The following is a 21201-nucleotide window of genomic DNA, read 5'->3' as shown; positions in this document are numbered from 1 at the left end:
TTTACTATATTTTGCATTGTTGTTTCATCACTTAAGTTATAAACTACAATTCTGAAGCTATAGATTATGTTCACTGAATTTGGCATACTTTTACTAAAGGAATAAAAGTTCTTGCACACAAAACAGATTATAATTGTTTTTAATGTGATATTTTTACTAAAACTGTGCTCGTGAATTTTCTGAAACTTTTAGTGAAAGTTGATTTTCATGTCGTGAATACATTTTTTATTTTGAAATTTTCATATTGATTTTAGTGTTTGGAATCTCCTAAACTCAAATCAAATGTATTTTATGATTTTAAAAACAACAAATTTTATCTGTTTTTCTTAAATAGCATATGTAATTCTCAGATCTGTAAGGAACTTGTTGACATAATGCAAAAAAAAAGTTGGAAAATATGAAAATTGCAATTTCTCTTTTGGATATTGTTCAGAGGTTTTATTTTACGTTTCTGAATAGATTTCAAATGTTTCTGTTTTCAAAACGTTTTGATTTAATTGTTCCGACTGGAGCGATAACCTTCTGCATAACCAACAAGTCACCCACCATCCTGAATTGGAAATATATCGCCATTCCTTCATCGTGTATGGGTCAAAATCCTGGAACTCCCTCCCTAACAGCACCTTCACCACACTGACTGCAGCGGTTCAAGAAGGCGACTCACCACCACCTTCTCGAGGGCAATTAGGGATGGCCAATAAATGCTGGCCTTGCCAGCGCCGCCCACATCCTATGAACGAATAAAAGAAAATTATAAATAACCGTTGAATAAAAAAGTGACACCTGCAAATGTAACTTAGAACAGCACATGCTATGCCAAAAGCATTTTATTACTTTTTGATTATGCCAGAGGCATTTTTATTACCTGAGAAATGATTCCAGTATTCCTGAAAGTTGTGAGAAAAATAACATTGCCTCCTTTAAGACGCTCCTTAAAACTTACCTCTTCGACCAAACATTTGGTCTTTTGTCCTAATATCCCCTTATGTGGCTCGGTGTCAAATTTTGTTTGATAATGCTCCTGTGAAGCGCCTTGGGACGTTTATGTTAAATGCGGTACATAAGTGCGAGTTGTTGCTGTTGTTGTTAAAATGGCACTGGCAAGGTTTTAACATGCATATGTTAACCAGTATGCTAAAAGTAGCACGAGAAAATTAACCCCCATGAAATTATCCCCATGATAACTTGAAAAATGTAATTTATTTGTTCCTAAGCCTGATAATTATCCTCGGCATCAAACTTTTTTGGCTCCTTTTGAACTTGAACATGTTGGGGCCTGTCTTTTTAATTTTCTGCATATTAAGTTCATATTCCAAGAAAGGTGGAAAGTTCTAAGTCTATTTGAGTAGAATATGAAATATATCCAACATTCTCTTAACAGCGGATTATAGAAAAAATAACTGTTATAAACCCCTGTTGTTTGTCTGCCCACCTGGATTTTATATCAGCTAGTCAGTAATGTTTTAGACACTTAGTTATGTAAAGATTGGTCAAAGCTGACGAGAATTGCAGCTTCTCTTATGATGAATTGACTGCAATGCATTCTTTCCCAGTTGTTTTTTTGTCTCCGTATAGATTTTGAACAGGGCAGTGATTTATTTTTTCTGTAGTAAGACACAAAACTTAGTCCAGTGTTACTTGACAGCAGTTTCATCTTCAAAAAAGACACAGTGACATCAAAGAAATTGGCTCCCTTTAAATGAAAATGTTAGCATTTTCCACTGTGCTTGCTGACATTGTAAAAATCTTATTGACGTTATCTCACCGCTGCTGACTTTGTTAACAGCAAAAGCAGAGTTAAGTCATTTTCTGCAAGTAGCTTATACTTACACGCAGGTCTTTTTATATTAAAAAAAAATGCAAATTCACTTTGTAATAGTAACCATAATGCTTTTAACTGGATTACACAATTGTATTCTAACAGAGGAAGTTCAGATAATGAGCAATAGGATTGTGATTTGAACTTTCGCAATGGCTTATTGCTGTGTAATTAACTGAGTTATGAGTTATCTTGCATATGATCTACACCACAGCCATATCTATTATTAACGATTGTGCGCACGACTCCTGTCCACAAATCTTACTTTCTGTTGTCACAATTTTTATTCACACTGAATCAGAGGGTTGTGGGTTCAAGTCCCACATAAATCTAGGCTGAGGGAGTGCTGAGGGAGTGCTGCACTGTCGGAGGTGCTGTCTTTCAGAGGAGACGTTAAACCGAGGCCCCGTCTGCCCCCTCAGGTGGACGTAAAAAATCCCATGGCACTATTTCGAAGAAGAGCAGGGGAGTTCTCCCCGGTGTCCTGACCAATATTTATCCCTCAACCAACATAACAAAAACATTATCTGGTCATTATCACATTGCTGTTTGTGGGAGCTTGCTGTGCGCAAATTTGCTGCCGCGTGTCCCACATTACAACAGTGACTCCACTTCAAAAGTACTTCATTGACTGTAAAACGGTTTGGGACGTCCGGTGGTAGTGAAAGGCGCTATATAAATGCAAGTCTTTCTTTTCACACTTTTGTCAATATTTACCATTGTAAATTGTTCTGTCAACATTTCCCATTCAACTTTCTATGCCAATTGTTGCAATGTAGTTGCAGACTCTGGCCACTAGGTAGCTCTGTGGAATGAGTTTATATGTCTTCTAATTCCATCGCCATCTTGTACATGTAAAAAAAAAAACTTGTATTCATCAACTGAACATAGATAATTTACTAGCATAGCTATAAAGGGGGAGAAATTCATTTTAGTCAGCAAGGAGTTAACAACCGCTGAAAGTGGCCGCAACGCGAACGGAGCAAAATTGATCTGGAGGGATGGAGATTGTGGGCGCAGCGCTTACCTTCTGAACAGTGCCGTCCTGGTGGTGGTGCTGGAGGTATCTGAGTTGAAGTTCCTGTCCAGGAGCGGTGTTGCAGCTTCGCACAGCCTCTGGAAGCGAGGCTGTGGAGCTCGCAAGGAGTTGTAAATAATGAAGAAATCTGAGAATTAATGGGGCCATTGTGGCATTGCCACATTGGGGAAACACTGTGTATGTAGGTAAACCTGTATAATCCCCTTTTAACTGCTGTATTCCCTTCCCCCCGCAAGACAGTTGCAAGCTGAGAGGAATAAGGCATGTTCAGACTTGCCTGCTGCTGAGAGAAGGAAAACCAATCCGGTTCCAGCAGGTGACCAATCCGTGAGTCATCACAGGCTCGCGGGCTTTACGAATTCAGTACTGTATTGTGAGAGTTGGAGTAAAGACCTATTTCTTGTAGCTCGCTGTGTTGCCTATTTCTTTACGCGGGAGACCATAGGCCCCCACACCATGCGCATTAAAGCAATACAAACTCAAATGACGTAAAACAATGCAGTTTTCTGCCTTTTATAAAAAAAAAAAAAAAAAAATTTAACATTAAAAAGCCCCAAATGTGAATATTCGGCTCTTAACGCTGAATTCCCTTCCTAACCTCAAAAAATGGGAAAAATACCTCGGCATTAATAAAAGTGGCTCAGCAAGCCAGGGAAGGGGCACCCAGGGTCTCGCATGCCGCACACCAGCTTTGTGCAGAGGGTCAACGCCGCAGGACAGGCACTCTACCCACATTGGCCAGGATGCCCTCCAGAAAGAATGATGTGGGAGTACATCACCGAGACTGTCACTGTCAGCAGTGTTGCCCCCACCACCTGCTCCAGTGCCCAAAGAAGCTTTATGACCTCCGACCACTGGTCAAGGTCAGTGAATACATTGTCAAAAGCCATCTCCTACCAGCTGCATCACTAGCCTCACACACTGCTCAATGCATGACCCCCACCCCCAATCACCCACCTACAAACAATCTGCACCAATCACGAGACACATCTCCCATTCCTAGCCTCACTTCACTCCCGTGGAGAAGATGGTGCAGGCCATTCTTGGCAGGGGCATGGCTGAACCTTTGGCCAGCGGCGGGGCTTAAAGGATAAAAGATGCTGGTATCCTCATACATTATCCACCTTCTGGCATGCACCTCATGCTTTCCCACCCTCCCATTACCACAACTCCACCCTTGTGCTTTCCTCATTTCACACACCCAAGCAATGCAGGCTGCCCAGCCAGTGGATGACGAGAAGAGGGAGAGGAGAGTGAAGAAGATGATTATTGATTTGACACTCCCAGCCACCAGCTGCTCAAGCTCAACCAGCAAGGCCAATTGTAGTGTCCCCCACCGAAAGTCAACAGTCTTCCACCAGCCCTGCTGCAACTACTGGGCTGGAATAGGCAAGGGCACACACAAAACACTCACTAAGAGAATGCATACCGATGATGAGTTGATTTCTTGATGTCACATTGGAGGGATAGATGTATTTAGGTGAATTGGAAAGTTTGCTTTGTGTGGTGGCTCATATTTCAGCATCGTGGCCAAGAGGATGTTGTGATGGTCAGTAACAGATGGTAAGGTGTGGGACTAATGTTGAAAGGGGAATTTGGGCTGTGGTCACTGGGACCGTAGGCGGATGATTCATCCTGGATATTCCAGCCACAAAGGGGCTGTTTGGGATGCATCCTTCTGTCTGATTCCTCCATTTCTGTTCCTTCCTCTTCCCTCTGCAAGCAGATGCTGTAAATGTGAAATTGCAGCATAAAACCCTGGAAATACTCAGCTGGTCAGGCAGCATCTCGACCCGAGACGTGAAATCTGTTTTTCTTTCCCGGATGTTGCCTGAGCTGCTGAGTAGTTGCAGCATGTTCTGTATTCTCAAAGGCCTTCATTTACCATCCGAGCCCTTGCAAGTGTCCAGCAGCACTCCCTACACACTTAAACTTTTCACATCTATTGCAGCTAGCCACCAGTTCAATAAAAAAATTTAAAAGTCCAAAACCTTAAATCCAAACTTAAGCGAACGATGTGTCTGTCCCTTTTAGAGGTGCAGACATCGCCACTGTCGGCCTGCTTGCACGCCAGCTTAACCTGGCGTGCTTGGGACCCAGCGCTGAATTCAGCGCTCGGGTCGAAGTTCGCGCTTGTGACGTAAAGTCGGCATTGCACACTGATTTGCGTCACGACGCCGCTATTTTCTCTAGCATGGCGCTGCCAGTTAAAGGCAGCGCAAAGCTAAGCACAAAACGGCAGCCACCGCGGGAACCGCCAGCAGCTGGCAAGAGTGGCGACTGTCGTTTTATTTAGTGGCGCTAAGGCCATGAATTTCTAGCCCAAAATCTTTAAAAAGTTGAATAAAAAAAGTAGTCATCATGAAGCCTCCTGTCCCCCTGAAACTCATTAGACTGTTACTGTGAGGATCACTGTTTGCACTGTAAAAGAATCATTGTTGCTGTGTACATTCTGTAAGTATTTTCTGTAAATGCAAACGGAGTAAACAGATGATATTTCTGCCTGAAAGGACATTTTGGTTGGAGTAAATTGCATGGCATGGAAGACGTAGAGGATGAAGACAAAATAGTTGGGGGTTAGGGGCAGACAGAAACAGGAGGGGCAATAATCTTTATGCATAATAGTAACATTTTTTATTGATTTGTAGAGTTGATGATTACCTAGTTGCTCTTTTACTGCCTTTCCTCAGCACCCACGAAGGTGCCAACTCTTGACTAGGGCTCTCCCATTGCGAATTGCTCTTGGCATTGTCTGCCTTTGGATTGTTTCCTCACCCTCTGTGCGGAGTAGCACCATGTCCATGATTGCCAACCTCTCTGGATGGTTCAACTGAGGTTTGAGAGCTTGTGTGTGCAATTGCAAACCTATATTGTACCATTCTAACATAGTGGAAAATGTTAGTGCTTCACTTTTTAAGTCACTATTAATTTGTAGCTAACGTTGTTTAATGTGTTTTCTTATCTTTGTAAGTCACAATACAGCAGAAATTGTATTCCAGGACAGTCATTGACCACCATTGAGCACTGAGAGAGAAGAAAATCAGTTAACATTTTTATGTCAATTGATGTCTTTTTTTAATGAATCCTTTTAGCCCTTTAAATCGCCTAATGGTCCTAATTATTATCCGCGCTCCTCACCATGGATAAAAGATACTCGATAAAATATTAAAATAAAAACACACAATGCTGGAAATACTCAGCAGGTCAGAACGAAGGGCCATCGACCTGAAACGTTAACTCTGTTTCTCTCTCCACAGATGCTGCCTGACCGGCTGAGAGTTTCCAGCATTTTGTGTTTTTATTTCAGATTTCCAGCATCCGCAGTATTTTGCTTTTGTATTAAAATATTAAAGTTGAGAACTATTTGGACTACTCTGCAGACTGTCAAAAACCTGTTACCTCAGATGCAGAAAAATATCTGACTGAAAGGATGGTAGATACCTTTTATAAGGCCACAGCTCGGTTTCTCCACTCTGACCTAGTGCAGCATGAAAATAATGATTAAACATTTGCTTATCTGTCTGAGTAAAATGTTTTTTCCCTCCCATTTAAGTATAAATAAGTTTGACCCAAAAGCTAAAACATTAAAATTTACTGATATTACAATAGTTTAATGAAAAGCTGCTTTTGATTCAGACAACTCACTCCTGGCGGGCCTCCCACGTTCTACCCTCCGTAAACTTGAGGTCGTCCAAAACACTTGCCCATGACCTAACTTGCACCAAGTCCCGTTCACCCATCACCCCCATGCTCGCTGACCTACATTGACTCCCAGTTAAGCAATGCCTCAATTTTAAAATTCTCATCCTTGTTTTCAAATCCCTCCATGGCCTCGCCCCTCCTTATCTCTGTAATCTCCTACAACCCTCCGAGATATCTGCGCTCCTCTAATTCTGGCCTCTTGAGCATCTCCGATGTCAGTCGTGCCACCAATGGTGGCCTTGCCTTCAGCTCTGGAATTCCCTCCTTAAACCTCTCTTTCCTCCTTTTAAGACGCTCCTTAAAACTACCTCCAACCAAGCATTTGGTCATCAGCCCTAATATCGCCTTATGTTTCAAAATTTGCAGATGACACAAAACTTGGAAGTATAATGAACAGTGAGGAGGATAGTGATAGACTTCAAGGGGATATGGACAGGCTGGTGGAATGGGCAGACGTGACAGATGAAATTTAACGCAGAAAAGTGCGAAGTGATACATTTTGGTATGAAGGACGAGGAGAGGCGATATAAACTAAAGGATACAATTGTAAAGGAGGTGCAGGAACCGAGAGACCTGGGGGTGTATGTGCACAAATTGTTGAAGGTGACAGGGCAGGTTGAGAAAGCAGTTAAAAATGCATATGGGATCCTGGGCTTCACAAATAGAGGCATAGAGTACAAAAGCAAGGAAGTTATGATGAAGCTTTATAAAATACTGTGGCCTCAACTGGAGTATTGTGTCCAATTCTGGGTACTGCACTTTAGGAAGGATGTGAAGGCCTTCGAGAGGGTGCAGAAAAGATTTACAAGAATGGTTCTAGGGATGAAGGACTTCAGTTACGTGGATAGACTGGAGAAGCTGTGGTTGTTCTCCTTCGAGCAGAGAAGATTGAGGAGATTTGATAGAGTTGTTCAAAATCATGAGGCATCTAGACAGATTAGATAGCTATAGAGAAACTGTTCCCATTGGCAGAAAGGTCGAGAACCAGAGGACACAGATTTAAGGTGATTGGCAGAAGAACCAAAGGTGACATGAGGAAAACCTTTTTTACGCAGTGAGTGGATATGATCTGGATTGCACTGCCTGAAAGGGCAGTGGAGATGGAATCAATCGTGGCTTTCAAAAGGGAATTTGATAAGTACCGGAAGGGAAAAAAATTTGCTTTGGGGTTAGGGCAGGGGAGTGGGACTAGCTGAAGTGCTCTTGCAGAGAGCCGGCACGGGCTGACTGGCCTCCTTCTGTGCTGTAACCATTCTATGATTCTTCTATGAGTCTATGTAGTTCGGTGTCAAATTTTGTTTGATAACGCTCCTGTAAAGCGCCTTGGGACATTTTCCTACGTTAAGGCACTATAAAATACAATTTATTTGTTGTTTTGTGACAATTGAATAAAAATACTTCTGCATTATTGATTTGGGAATGCACTGTTTGATGTAATGTTGATGGACCACTACATAGTGATGTATTGTTGATGGATGCCCGTCACTGACTAGAATGTGCTGAATGAAAGTTGTTATTCAAGGTGGTGTTATGCCAGCATTGTCGGTGTTGAGGTTATAATGAATGATCCAGTTGAGGAAACTTTAATTACTGGAATAGGGACGGGGGTGAGAGTTCAGTGCTTCAATTAACTTAAACCTTCTAGATCATTAATTTGTAGCTATTAATGTAAATGGGACAAAAGTATTGTGACAGGATTCACCAATGATTTCTGTTAAATCAGCTGATGGCTCATTGCACTTCCAAAGTACACATTTGAAACTTGACAGCTCGGTACCTACAAGGTGTGGACATATAACTCTTTGTATAGACAAATGCCAGTGAAATGCAGAATACCCTTCCGAATTGCTGGAAAGTGCATGAGCGTGGGTATAGTGTGAGGAAAGGATTGCACCCTCCACTGTCAAAATCTGCAACAATCAATGCCTCAGCTCATGCATGAGCAGTGGTCACTGGGGCCAGACACCAGAGAACCGCGTGCAGCTATGGAATTGTACCCCAGTTGAGCCGCCATTTAAAAAAAACCTAACATATTACAATTGAATTGTTGAGTTAATCTACATTTGTTTGGTGTATGTATAATGCAAGTAGTCTAGATTTCATCTTTATTGACTCTAATGGAAACTCATGAATTAAAATACTGGTATGTGTCCCATGTTTTTGTCCTTTGTTCCATCTGTATGTAGTCATTCATGCTGAGTTGCAGTTCAGTGCTTTTGACCATCTAGTTCCTCACCTAAGTGTCCTTCTTCATAGACAGAGTGTTGAGACTACATTCTGCACTAGGACTCAGTGCAAGCCAGAGTTCTCAGGCCTATGTATAACAGGCTTCTCTAAGGTGTAGAATGGTCCTGGCATGATTGTATTAGGTTTTTGGTGAATTTGTACAATGCTCATTTTTTAAAAAATGACATGGATTTTCCTTATATCTGAGAATGCGATCTTTGCATCACAATGCACAACTCCCAAGGTATTATAATACGCACGTGTGTAGTACTGTATTGTGGTAATCGGGAGAGAGTATTTCTAATGATACTTACGAACAATGTAGCATTTGTAATTAAAGTAATTATTGCCCATCTTAAAAGTTCAGATGTTTAAAGCCTTAAACAGGGCCATCATACGGTGGTGGGGAGGAGTGCTATCAATGTAATATACTCCTTGTACCTTTCCCCACTCTTGGAGGATTCCATGGTAGCTTCTTGGAGACCTGGCATATCTGGTTTTGTGTTACTGAATATAGCCGGCCTGCTTCTGGTCCCCTGCTATTTATCTGAAGAATAAATGAAAAATTCCGTACTGCCCTGGGTTTAAGAAAATATTTCAAATTTGCATTTTAATAAACCATCGCAAGCTTACTTTCCTTTTAATATTCTCAATCTGCATCTTGCAACAGTAAAGTAATTGTTCATGAGCTGTCTTCAGCTCACAGCTGAAGTTAAATATCTTCATACAGCTTCGACTGGAACCAGACAACAGCCTATGATGGGAATGCCATAAATCGTCATAATCGCCGTAGACACATTTTGTGTAATTTCTAATATACTTTGTTTATATAATAGGTTATGAAGACTTGTGGATCATGGCATATGGGCTATGATTGACTTGAGAATTTTTTGTTGTTCTCCAGGCCACCCACTTGTGAGACACAAATCTTGAGCTGTAGGTCTTTGTAATGCTTTCTCGATTTGCCATTACAGAAAATGTCCCCAGCTGTTAATGTGAGGAACCATCCACAATTAATGTCTCACAATTACCAATGTTTACCTCTTCCAAAATGGTGAAGACCATTTTAATGTATGACGTATACATGATGCATTGACACCACCTTGAGTACTTCGTACTTTTGCGAACATAAGGACAGCTTTCCATAACCCCTTAATATTCCATGTACAAAGCCTTGCATATTGAGCCTGAATCTTGATTTTATGTGCGCTTTATTTGCAACTGACAATTTTATAGTAGCAATTCTGCAGCAAGAGAGATTTTGTTGTTAGCAGTTCGAATGTTTATAACACCAAGGTTCTACTCTAATTTCAATTTGAAGTACTGGATGTGTCTCTGATCCTTAAGGACTAGATTGTGGGAACTAGAAAAGGCTATTCATTCAGGCTATTTTGCTGTCAGATCTGATTATTTTTCTAAATCTGTTTTCTAACCCTAACTTTGAATCCTCCTGCTCTCTGGTGAATTAGGAGATGCTGAAGTTCCTCTTTGAATGCTTCAACCAAGTCACTGTTGACTTTAGAGTTGTCTCCTTAACCAGGTTCAAAGAAAAGAACAATGGGTCCGTTTTTCAGTATATACTTCAATTACATTGAACAAAGAAGCAATAACAACCGTTTATCATTCTGAAACAAGATACATTTACTGCATATTGATATGAACAAATGCTAGGGACTGCCCCTAAACTAACTTAGGGAGTGGAAAAGGAGGATGCTTCTTGAGCTTGTCACATTGTAAATAAAGTTGACATTCAATAACAGTATCTGGCTTTTGACCAGAGGTGGGGGGAAAGAACAACCTGACCTAAGGCTTACTCCATGGCTTTCCTGGTCTTGCTGTATAGGAAATAGACCAACATATTGAACTTTCTCCAGAAAAAATGTCCAGATCCTTAAATATCCATCTCTGGGCTTGCAAATTGCTGTTTGAATTTTTGAGGTGTCTACCTGAAATGGGTTTTATCCATATTGGGATGAGTTTCAAGAACAATTAAATAGTTCAGCATCATGCACATTTAGGATGAACTTTAAATTGTATTGGAATTCCATATTTTTAAATTAGATGTAATGCTGCTCTATCTCTTGCCTTTCTCCCAGCACCCGTCATCCCGCGCCCCAGAATCCATGCAAAGCAAATCCTAGTAAGCACACAGCTGTGAGGAAGTAAAACCTTCTCCAACACAGCAACCATTTTGGTTCTGATGAGGAAGTGTCTTCAAGCAGACACAGGAAGTTCTGTGGTACCATGTAGTTAGTTACTCATAGCTCTGTGCAACAACACAAATTGCTTTCTCAGGGGAGGTAGTGTGCAGAGCACCATTATACATATTTGCTTAAAAAATATAAAGAAAGAAAGATTTGCATTTATATAGTGCCTTTCACGACCACCAGAACGTCCCAAAGCGCTTTACAGCCAATGAAGTACTTTTTTTTTGAAGTATAGTTACTGTTGTAATGTGGGAAACATGGCAGCAATTTTGCACACAGCAAGCTCCCACAAACAACAATGATGATAAGAGAACCTGTTTTAGTGATGTTGATTGAGGGATAAATATTGGCCAGGACACCAGGGATAACTCCCCTGCTGTTCTTTGAAATAGTACCATGGGATCTTTTACGTCCACCTGAGCAAGCAGATGGGGCCTCGGTTTAACGTCTCACCTGAAAGACAGCACCTCTGGCAGTGCAGCACTCCCTCAGTACTGCACTGGAGTGTCAGCCTAGGAATACGTGCTCAAGTCCCTGGAGTGGGACTTGAACCCACAACCTTCTGACTCAGGCGAGCGTGCTACCCACTGAGCCACAGCTGACACCAGGACCCTTGTACAACTTGAAATGACCCCTTGATGTGTAAAACACTGCACCTGTTGGGTACATGCAAATGTATTCTCAAGTGGAAAATTTCCACAAATCCTGACATCCTGATTTGCAATTACAGGAAACTCTTTGGTATCTGGCACCAACGGGACTGGCGTGTTGCCGGTTGATCAAAAATTCCGGATGACAGAGAGGGTTATCTACCGAGGCTATTTTTAACAAAGAAAAATTAAAAAATCAAGAAATGTGCAGTATACAGTAATTGGGTACTCACCTACAGAATGTTGTGTTAAATGGATGGTGGAAGATGCTTGATTAAGTACAGTACTGCCAGTTGAGGATAATGCAATGCAGTGACTACCAGCAGCGTGGGAGACACACAGTACCCCTGTAAAATGGCGGATCAGAAGAGACTCCCGGCAGCGCGGGAGAGTCAGACTCCTGTTACAGGGGTATTGAGGTGCTCCGACTTCCGACAGCGCCGAGTAGTGGCAGTTGGGAGAACTACCCCCACTGACTAACTCGGTCACTGCGGGAGACTCGGACTCGGCAACATTGCCGGTTATTGAGGTGTTTTTGGAGTGAGAATTTTGCCGGTTAATAGAGAATTCTGGATATTTAGGTGCCGTTTAAATGAGAGTTTCCTGTATAGTGAAATATCCAGTTGAAAAAAAAGTTTGCTAAATGTAAAGGAACCTGTTTCTATACTTGGTATTAAAGCTATGCAAGGCATTTATTGAAAGTTGCTTAATCTGTAATATATTTGCAGAATTCTATTTTGTGCATGCGTGGAAGACGTGAAACACTGAATACGAAATAAATTGATTTGAAAATTCATTTTGATTCAGCCCTTAATGTACAAGCTGAAGAATTAATCTGTCTGAATTTCTTAAACTCCACAGGAAACTACCACTTCCCAAGGGGTTATACAGATCATTGAAATTACAGCACTGAAGGAGGCCCTTTGGCCCCGTGCCAGTGTAAGCTTTTCAACTGGAGTTGACTGCTTTGATCCCATTTCACTGTCATTTTAATGCCTTCACATTGCTGGACTTATCTCCTTGAAGAATCAGGGGAATTTATAATGGGGAACAAAGAAATGGCAGACCAATGAAATACATACTTTGGTTCTGTCTTCACAAAGGAGGACACAAATAACCTCCCAGAGATGTCGGGGAACATAGGGTCTAATGAGAGGGAGGAACTGAATGAAATCAGTATTTGTAGGGAAATGGTGTTAGGGAAATTGACGGGATTGAAGGCCGATAAATCCCCAGGGCCTGATAATCTACATCCTAGGGCACTTAAGGAAGTGGCCCTAGAAATAGTAGATGCATTGCTGGTCATCTTCCAAAATTCTATAGACTCTGGAACAGTACCCATGAATTGGAGGGTAGCTAATGTTACCCCACTATTCAAAAAAGGTGGTAGAGAGAAAACAGGAAATTATAGACCGGTAAGCCTGACATCGGTAGTGGGGAAAATGCTAGAGTCCATTATAAAAGATGTAATAGCAGAGCACTTGGAAAACAGTGACAGGATCGGACAAAGTCAACATGGATTTACAAAAGGTAAATCGTGCTTGACTAATCTACTGGAATTTTCTGAGGCTGTAACTGGTAAAATAGATAAGGGAGAACCAGTGGATGTGGTGTATTTGGACTTTCAGAAGGCTTTCGATAAGGTCCCGTATAAGACAATAGTGTGTAAAGTTAAGGCACATGGGATTGGGGGCAAGGTATTGACTTGGATAGAGAACTGGTTGGCAGACAGAAAGCAAAGAGTTGGAATAAACGGGTCTTTTTCCGAGTGGCAGGCAGTGACTAGTGGGGTACCGCAGGGATCGGTCCGAGGACCCCAGCTATTCACTATATATTAATGATCTAGATGAGGGAACTAGATGTAATATCTCCAAGTTTGCAGACGACACAAAGCTGGGTGGGCGTGTGTGCTGTGAGGAGGATGCAGTGAAACTCCAGTATGATTTGGACAGGTTGGGTGATTGGGTAGAAGCATGGCAGAGGCAGTATAATGTGGATAAATGCGAGGTTATCCACTTTGGTGGCAAAAACAGGAAGGCAGATTATTATCTGAATGGCAATAGATTGGGAGAAGGGGAAGTGCAACGAGACCTGGGTGTCCTTGTGCACCAGTCGCTGAAGGTAAGCATGCAGGTGCAGCAGGCGGTTAAGAAGGCAAATGGTATGTTGGCCTTCGTAGCGAGAGGGTTTGAGTACAGGAACAAGGATGTCTTGCTGCAGTTGTACAGGGCCTTGGTGATACCACATCTTGAGTATTGTGTGCAGTTTTGGTCGCCTTATCTAAGGAGGGATGTTCTTGCCATGGAGGGAGTGCAGCGAAGATTCACCAGGCTGATACCTGGGATAGCAGGAATGACGTATGAGGAGAGATTGGGTCGATTGGGCTTATACTCGCTGGAGTTTAGAAGAATGAGAGGGGATCTCATTGAAACTTATAAAATTCTAACAGAACTAGACAGACTAGATGGAGGAAGGATGTTCCCGATGGCGGGGGAGTCCAGAACCAAGGGTCACAGTCTGAGGATAAGGGGTAAGGCATTTAGGACAGAGGTGAGGAGGAATTTCTTCACCCAGAGAATGGTGAACCTGTGGCCTTCTCTACCACAGAAGGCAGTAGAGGCCAATTCATTAAATATATTCAAGAAGGAGTTGGATATATTTCTTAAGGCTAAAGGGATCAAGGGATATGGAGAGAAGGCAGGGACAGGGTACTGAATTTGGATGATCAGCCATGATCTCATTGAATGGCGGAGCAGGCTCGAGGGGCCAAATGGCCTACTCCTGCTCCTATCTTCTATGTTTCTATGTTACCTGATAATCAATAAAAATTCTAAAGTAGGAGAACAGATTAATAGTTGCTTTACAAATAAAGGATGAGTACAAAAGCAAAGAGGTAATGCTAAACATATACAAATGATTGATTAAGCTGCAGTTAGAATACTGTGTCCAGTTTTGGGCACGCATGTCAAGACCATGGAGAAGGTGCAGAAGAAATTTACTGAGATGATATCAAGGTTGAGAATTTTTAGTCATGAGCAGAGACTAGAGAAACTGGGGCCCTTTTAATTAGAGCAGAAGGCAAACGAGATCTAAATTGTTCAGTCGGTAAAGGGTGTAATTTATGAATGTCACCAAAAGAATGAAGGGAGAGGTCAGGGGATTTCTTTATATAGAGAGCTGTTGGGACATGGTGGAAACAGAACCTATAATGACGGGATGAATGGTATATTCTAAATGCTGTAAATTCTAAATAAACTCCGGTTTCTCAATGTTGGTGGTGTACTGAGCCATACAGACCAAAAATCTCACCAATTTACAATTTTAAAGTGAGTGCAGGAGCAGAGAGACCTGGGGGTGTACGTACACAAATCTTTGAAGGTGGCAGAACAAGTTTTGAAGGTGGCGGAACAAGTTGAGAAGGCGCTTAAAAATGCATATGGGATCCTTGGCTTTATTAGTAGAGAAATAGAGTGCAAAAGCCAGGAAGTTATGCTGAGCCTTTATAAATCACTGGTTCGGCCTCAGCTAGAGTATTGTCTTCAGTTCTAGGCACCGCACGTTAGGAAGGATGTCAAGGCCTTGGAGAGGATACGGAAGAGGTTTACTGGAATGGTACCAGGGATGAGGGACTTCGGTTATGTGGAGAAGCTGGGGTTGTTCTCCTTAGAGCAGAGAAGGCTAAGAGGAGATTTGATAGAGGTGTTCAAACTCATGAATGGTTTTTATAGAGTAAATAAGGAGAAACTGTTTTCAGTGGCAGAAGGGTCGGTAACCAGAGGACACCGATTTAAGGTGAAGGACCAGAGGCGACATGAGGAAACATTCTTTACTCAGCGAGTTGTGATCGGGAATGCGCTGCCTGAAAGAGCAGTGGAAGCAGATTCAATAGTAACATTGAAAAGAGAATTGGATGAATACTTGAAGGGGAAAAAATGACAGGGCTATGGGGAAAGAGCAGGGGAGTGGGATTAATTGGAGAGCTCTACCACAGGCACGATGGGCCGAATGAGCTCCTCTGTGCTGTATCAGTCTATGATTCTAGTTAATCCCTGGCCTGTACTATGGTCTCAGTGGGACGTTAATGAGGTAATTTCCTTTTCCTCAGCTGCAAAATGTGTCTCTATATTCAATTGTATTTATTGAATTGTTTATTCCATACACTTTTTTAATGAGAATCTAAGCTGAAGAGCCACAGCCCATACTGCAGGGCATCACCAAGATCAGAAAGGGTAAAGGACAAGGGAAATCAGCAAATCATGATTAGGTGACATCAAGCTTGATTTTTAAAAACATGACTACATCGCATGTTTTGTGGCTACCCCTTGGGTTTGCAGTTCTCTACTGAAAGACACTTGATGATAAAATTATGCTCTGTGACAATACTGCAGCTGGCTTACCCAGAAACATGCTGTAGCTTACAGGGAACTTCCTTCCACTGTATAAATATTTGAAGGCCTGTGGTCAATAAAAATATAATTTTGCGTAATTGCCTTTTCTCTAGGCTTATGAAAGGCGATTCCCAACATGCCCGCTAATCCCAATGTTCGTTGGCAGTGACATTACCAGTGAATACAAGAGTGAGGATGAGACTGTTCATATATTAGAAAGGCGGTGCAAATTGGATGTAGATGCACCAAGACTGCTAAAAAAGGTAAGGCTAAGACGATTACTTGAGCGAGTTTACGAATGTAAATTGCAGTGCAAATAGGTGATCATTTATAAGTATTCTATTAAGTTAAAATATCTTTAAAATATTATTTCTTGGAGGAACAGTTATTATGCAGAGCAATCTTGCGGAAATTCATAAAATTAAAGCTTAAAATCTGTTTATGATCTATAACTTGACTGCCTGTCGTAACTGTTACTCTACAGATATTTTTGTAACTTACCCTAATGTGTATTTTTTACTTCATTTCATCTGCTCTGAATACTATTAATGCTATTGCTGTGAATATTCTACTCTTTATTTAATGTATTTTACATTGCTACTCATTTTTTGTCTCAACTTTTATTAGTCTATTTTCGGTAATATAAGTGGTATGATTCAGCAAAAACACTTTTTTTTAACAACCCCCTCCCCCTTTAATCGGGCAAAACCAAAGCCAGCAAGATTGTAAAGGTTGGCACAACTTGTTACTTGCATACCATCACCATCTGCTGGTAGAAAATAGTAATTACAGTTTTGAGCTCACCAAAATCGAGGTGCCTTTTAAAGGCAGGGCTCAACATCAGTTGTCCATTTGCCTCAGGCATCTGGAATGCTTGAGCCATTGCCCAGTTATCTGATATGCCCTGGTTATATAATGCTGTCCTCTCTTCCTCTTGCAGGGAAGATTCAGCCAGTGCTACTGGGAGAAAGGGCTATCACAGACTTCCACTCATTCTAAAAATCATTCTAATCGATCATTTCAGAGAGTTTGAGGAGGAACCATGATTTGCTGTTTGCTTCCTTAATATCTTAAGTGTGAGAATAAGGGCAGATAGGAGCACCAGTGGATATACAACAAGTGGGAATTGTCATTACCATAAACTATTTGTCGCATTGCATTAAAATTCTTGTGTTCCTGTTACTGTGCCATCCAGGGGTCTATATACCACAGCCACTTGATGCCTCTAATATAGGAGGACATGTTTCATGTAGTGAGAAACATTTTAAAGATAGATGATGTCCCGTAGTTGAGTATGTAAAAGATGTTGAAAGCTTGCCATACAATGCCTTTGCCTTTTTTCATTAGAAAAAGACTGTGGAGTGATCCGATAGAAGTGGTTAAAATTCTGAAAGGATGAGACGGGGAGAAAGAAGCCCGACTGCTTCCAGTAGTCGAGGTGTCAAGAACGAGGGGCCATAAATAAAAGATTAAATGCAAGAGATTTGCAACGGAGGGCTGGAAAAGCTTCTTTGCTCAGAGCTGTGAGGCTGCAGAATTCACTTCCACAGTTAGTTTCTGCCACAATCAACATGTCAAGATGAGATTGGACAGGTGGTTGAAGGGTTATGGGAATAGGCTGGGTAAATGTGGTTGGACAATCTACTCGTATGGAAGGTAAATGCCGACGCAGTCTGTTTGGGCCAAGTGGCCAGTTTCTGTGTTGTAACTTCTATATATTTCTATGTATGTATCTGCTGGGCAGTTGTAGATCCAGTAAGGATTCTTAACCAGATTTACTATTGGGTGAGCTGAGGATTATTTGTGTATAATTATGTCCCAATCATCATTGACTTTCATAAGACTTGTTTTAGTTTTATCTAAACTTGAAAGTGATATTCTGTCATCAGACATTGGATTTGTTAAAACAAATTAAGTTTACGTTATCGAAACTTATAAAATTCTAACAGGACTAGACAGACTAGATGCTGGAAGGATGTTCCCGATGGTTGGGGAGTCCAGAACCAGGGGTCACAGTCTAAGGATAAGGGGGTAAGCCATTTAGGACAGAAATGAGGAGGAATTTCTTCACCCAGAGAGTGGTGAACCTGTGGAATTCTCTACCACAGAAGGCAGTGGAGGCCAATTCATTAAATATATTCAAGAAGGAGTTAGATATATTCCTTAAGGCTAAAGGGATCAAGGGGTATGGGGAGAAAGCAGGGACCGGGTACTGAATTTGGATGATCAGCCATGATCGCATTGAATGGCGGAGCAGGCTCGAGGGGCCGAATGGCCTACTCCTGCTCCTATCTTCTATGTTTCTATGTTATCACTAACGGCAGCATTGCATTGAACTTGTACTACAGAAAAGCATGTAGTGCTGATTTTGCTAAATATTTCCATTTAGTTGATTGCATTTACATGCTGGTGTGTACTTCCTTTCAGTGGCGTTCTGAATATTTTCTGTCTGCTCTTCTCCCTAGAGATTATTTTGAGTGTTGTTCATGTTTTATTTTTATGTTTTGAAATTCCTGGCGGACTAAATAAACAACATGCATGACTGCTTTAATTGTAAATACAGTTATCCAAGTTAGTTTTATTAATGCGCTGTGTGACTTGTGACATATCGATGGCCATTACCATGAGGCATTTGATGCCATAATTATGTTTCACGGTAATACAGATTTATCTGTCATAGCTGTTTAATAATGTTGTTCAGATTGCAGGTGTTGATTACATCTACTTCATTCAGAAGAACTCTTTGAACAGGCGGGAGAGAACACTGAAGATAGAAGCCCACAATGAAACCTTTGCTAACAGAGTTGTCATCAATGAATTCTGCTGTTACACTGTATGTTATCAATTGCAAAATATTTTAAATCTAATTAATGTAAATAAAAAATGACTTGTCTCCCAGCAACTTTATCTTCTGAAGCTAGGGAATATGCAGGGCAAAAGAGGAGTTCAGAAGAAGAGTTAAATTTCCATAACTAAGGGTTCAGGACAGGAAAAGCTACACAAAGGTGTTGAGTGTGTATTTTGTGAAAACAATTGACTTTGATTGTATTTTCCCACCAGTTCCATTATGCTCTGGTTTCAGTCTGGTTATTGGTGTTTAAATTCAAATTGCAGTTATCTTCCACACTCCATAGTAAATGTGTACATGCTTTCTATGACTTGCAGAGCTCTTTCACTTGTGGTAAGGAATGCATAATGTATAAATCACAAACAAACACTTCTGTGCCAGTTCAGTGGCTTGATACTGCTGATACGTTACCTAATCCGAAAACTGTTGTAGGAAATGCGAGGGAGCAAGCAAATACTGTTGGCCAAAGTGTGCATTGATTTGTAACAGGAGAACAAGGAAGCCAGCAGACTAAAAGAGTCGAAAAATGAAAATTTCGCGTTTGAAATTTGCTTAATTAAATATTTAAGAAATGCCACATTTCTTCCAAAGCTTCACCCCTTTACTGGTGTACCTATGATGACCTTTGGCACAGCAGGTATAGAAACATAGAAGATAGGAGCAGGAGTAGGCCATTCGGCCCCTCGAGCCTGCTCCGTCATTCAATTAGATCATGGCTGATCATCCAAATTCAGTACCCTGTCCCTGCTTTCTCCCCATATCCCTCGATCCCTTTAGCCTTAAGAAATATATCCAACTCCTTCTTGAATATATTTAATGAATTGGCCTCTACTGCCTTCTGTAGTAGAGAATTCCACAGGTTCACCACACTCTGGGTGAAGAAATTCCTCCTCATTTCTGTCCTAAATGGCTTACCCCTTATCCTTAGACTGTGACCCCTGGTTCTGGACTCCCTGACCATCGGGAACATCCTTCCTGCATCTAGTCTGTCCAGTCCTGTCAGAATTTTATAAGTTTCAATGAGATCCCCTTTCATTCTTCTAAACTCCAGCGAGTATAAGCCCAATCGACCCAATCTCTCCTCATACGTCATTCCTGCCATCCCAGGTATCAGCCTGGTGAATCTTCGCTGCACTCCCTCCATGGCAAGAACATCCTTCCTCAGATAAGGTGACCAAAACTGCACACAATACTCAAGGTGTGGTCGCACCAAGGTCCTGTACAACTGCAGCAAGACATCCTTGTTCCTGTACTCAAACCCTTTCGCTACGAAGGCCAACATACCATTTGCCTTCTTAACCGCCTGCTACACCTGCATGCTTACCTTCAGCGACTGGTGCACAAGGACACCCAGGTCTCGTTGCACTTCCCCTTCTCCCAATCTATTGCCGTTCAGATAATAATCTGCCGTCCTGTTTTTGCCACCAAAGTGGATAAGCTCGCATTTATCCACGTTATATTGCATCTGCCATGCTTCTGCCCAATCACCCAACCTGTCCAAATCATACTGGAGTTTCTCGGCATCCTCCTCACAGCACACACGCCCACCCAGCTTTGTGTCATCTGCAAACTTGGTGATATTACATCTAGTTCCCTCGTCTAGATCATTAATATATATTGTGAATAGCTGGGGTCCAAGGACCGATCCCTGCGGTACCCCACTAGTCACTGCCTGCCACTCGGAAAAAGACCCGTTTATTTCAACTGTTTGCTTTCTGTCTGCCAACCAGTTCTCTATCCAAGTCAATACCTTGCCCCCAATCCCATGTGCCTTAACTTTACACGCTAATCTCTTATGCGGGACCTTATCGAAAGCCTTTTGAAAGTTCAAATACATCACATCCACTGGTTCTCCCTTATCTATTTTACCAGTTACATCCTCAGAAAATTCCAGTAGATTAGTCAAGCACGATTTACCTTTTGTAAATCCATGTTGACTTTGACCGATCCTGTCACTGTTTTCCAAGTGCTCTGCTATTACATCTTTTATAATGGACTCTAGCATTTTCCCCACTACCGATGTCAGGCTTACTGGTCTGTAATTCCCCGTTTTCTCTCTACCACCTTTTTTGAATAGTGGGGTAACATTAGCTACCCTCCAATCCATGGGTACTGTTCATCTTCCAGCATTCGATGGAATCTGGATCAGCAATGTATCTACTGTTTCTAGGGCCACTTCCTTAAGTGCCCTAGGATGTAGATTATCAAGCCCTGGGTATTTATTGGCCTTCAATCCTGTCAATTTCCCTAACACCATTTCCCTACAAATACTGAATTATTCCAGTTCCTCCCTTTCATCAGACCCTATGTTCCCCGACATCT

The 21201-nt window shown here is 41.6% G+C and overlaps 1 protein-coding gene across 4 annotated transcripts in view; it reads left to right on the top strand.

The window, feature by feature from the left end:
- The window catches only part of LOC147102761 (SEC14-like protein 1), a 66827-nt gene that overhangs the window by 20082 nt on the left and 25544 nt on the right, over positions 1 to 21201 (top strand). For all 4 annotated transcript variants that reach the window (XM_085963543.1, XM_085963542.1, XM_085963544.1 and 1 more), the window contains exons 3-4: positions 16145 to 16294; positions 18733 to 18864. In XM_085963543.1, coding sequence (XP_085819669.1) covers positions 16145 to 16294; positions 18733 to 18864 — 282 coding nt within the window. The remainder of the gene's footprint in view (positions 1 to 16144; positions 16295 to 18732; positions 18865 to 21201) is intronic.

The sequence above is a fragment of the Somniosus microcephalus genome, chromosome 21 (assembly GCF_052327205.1).
Source record: "Somniosus microcephalus isolate GS21.2 chromosome 21, FLI_Smic_1.0, whole genome shotgun sequence".
NCBI classification, from domain to species: domain Eukaryota; kingdom Metazoa; phylum Chordata; class Chondrichthyes; order Squaliformes; family Somniosidae; genus Somniosus; species Somniosus microcephalus.
Note: the sequence above shows the minus strand (reverse complement) of the source record. Positions and strands in the feature narration are given on the sequence as shown.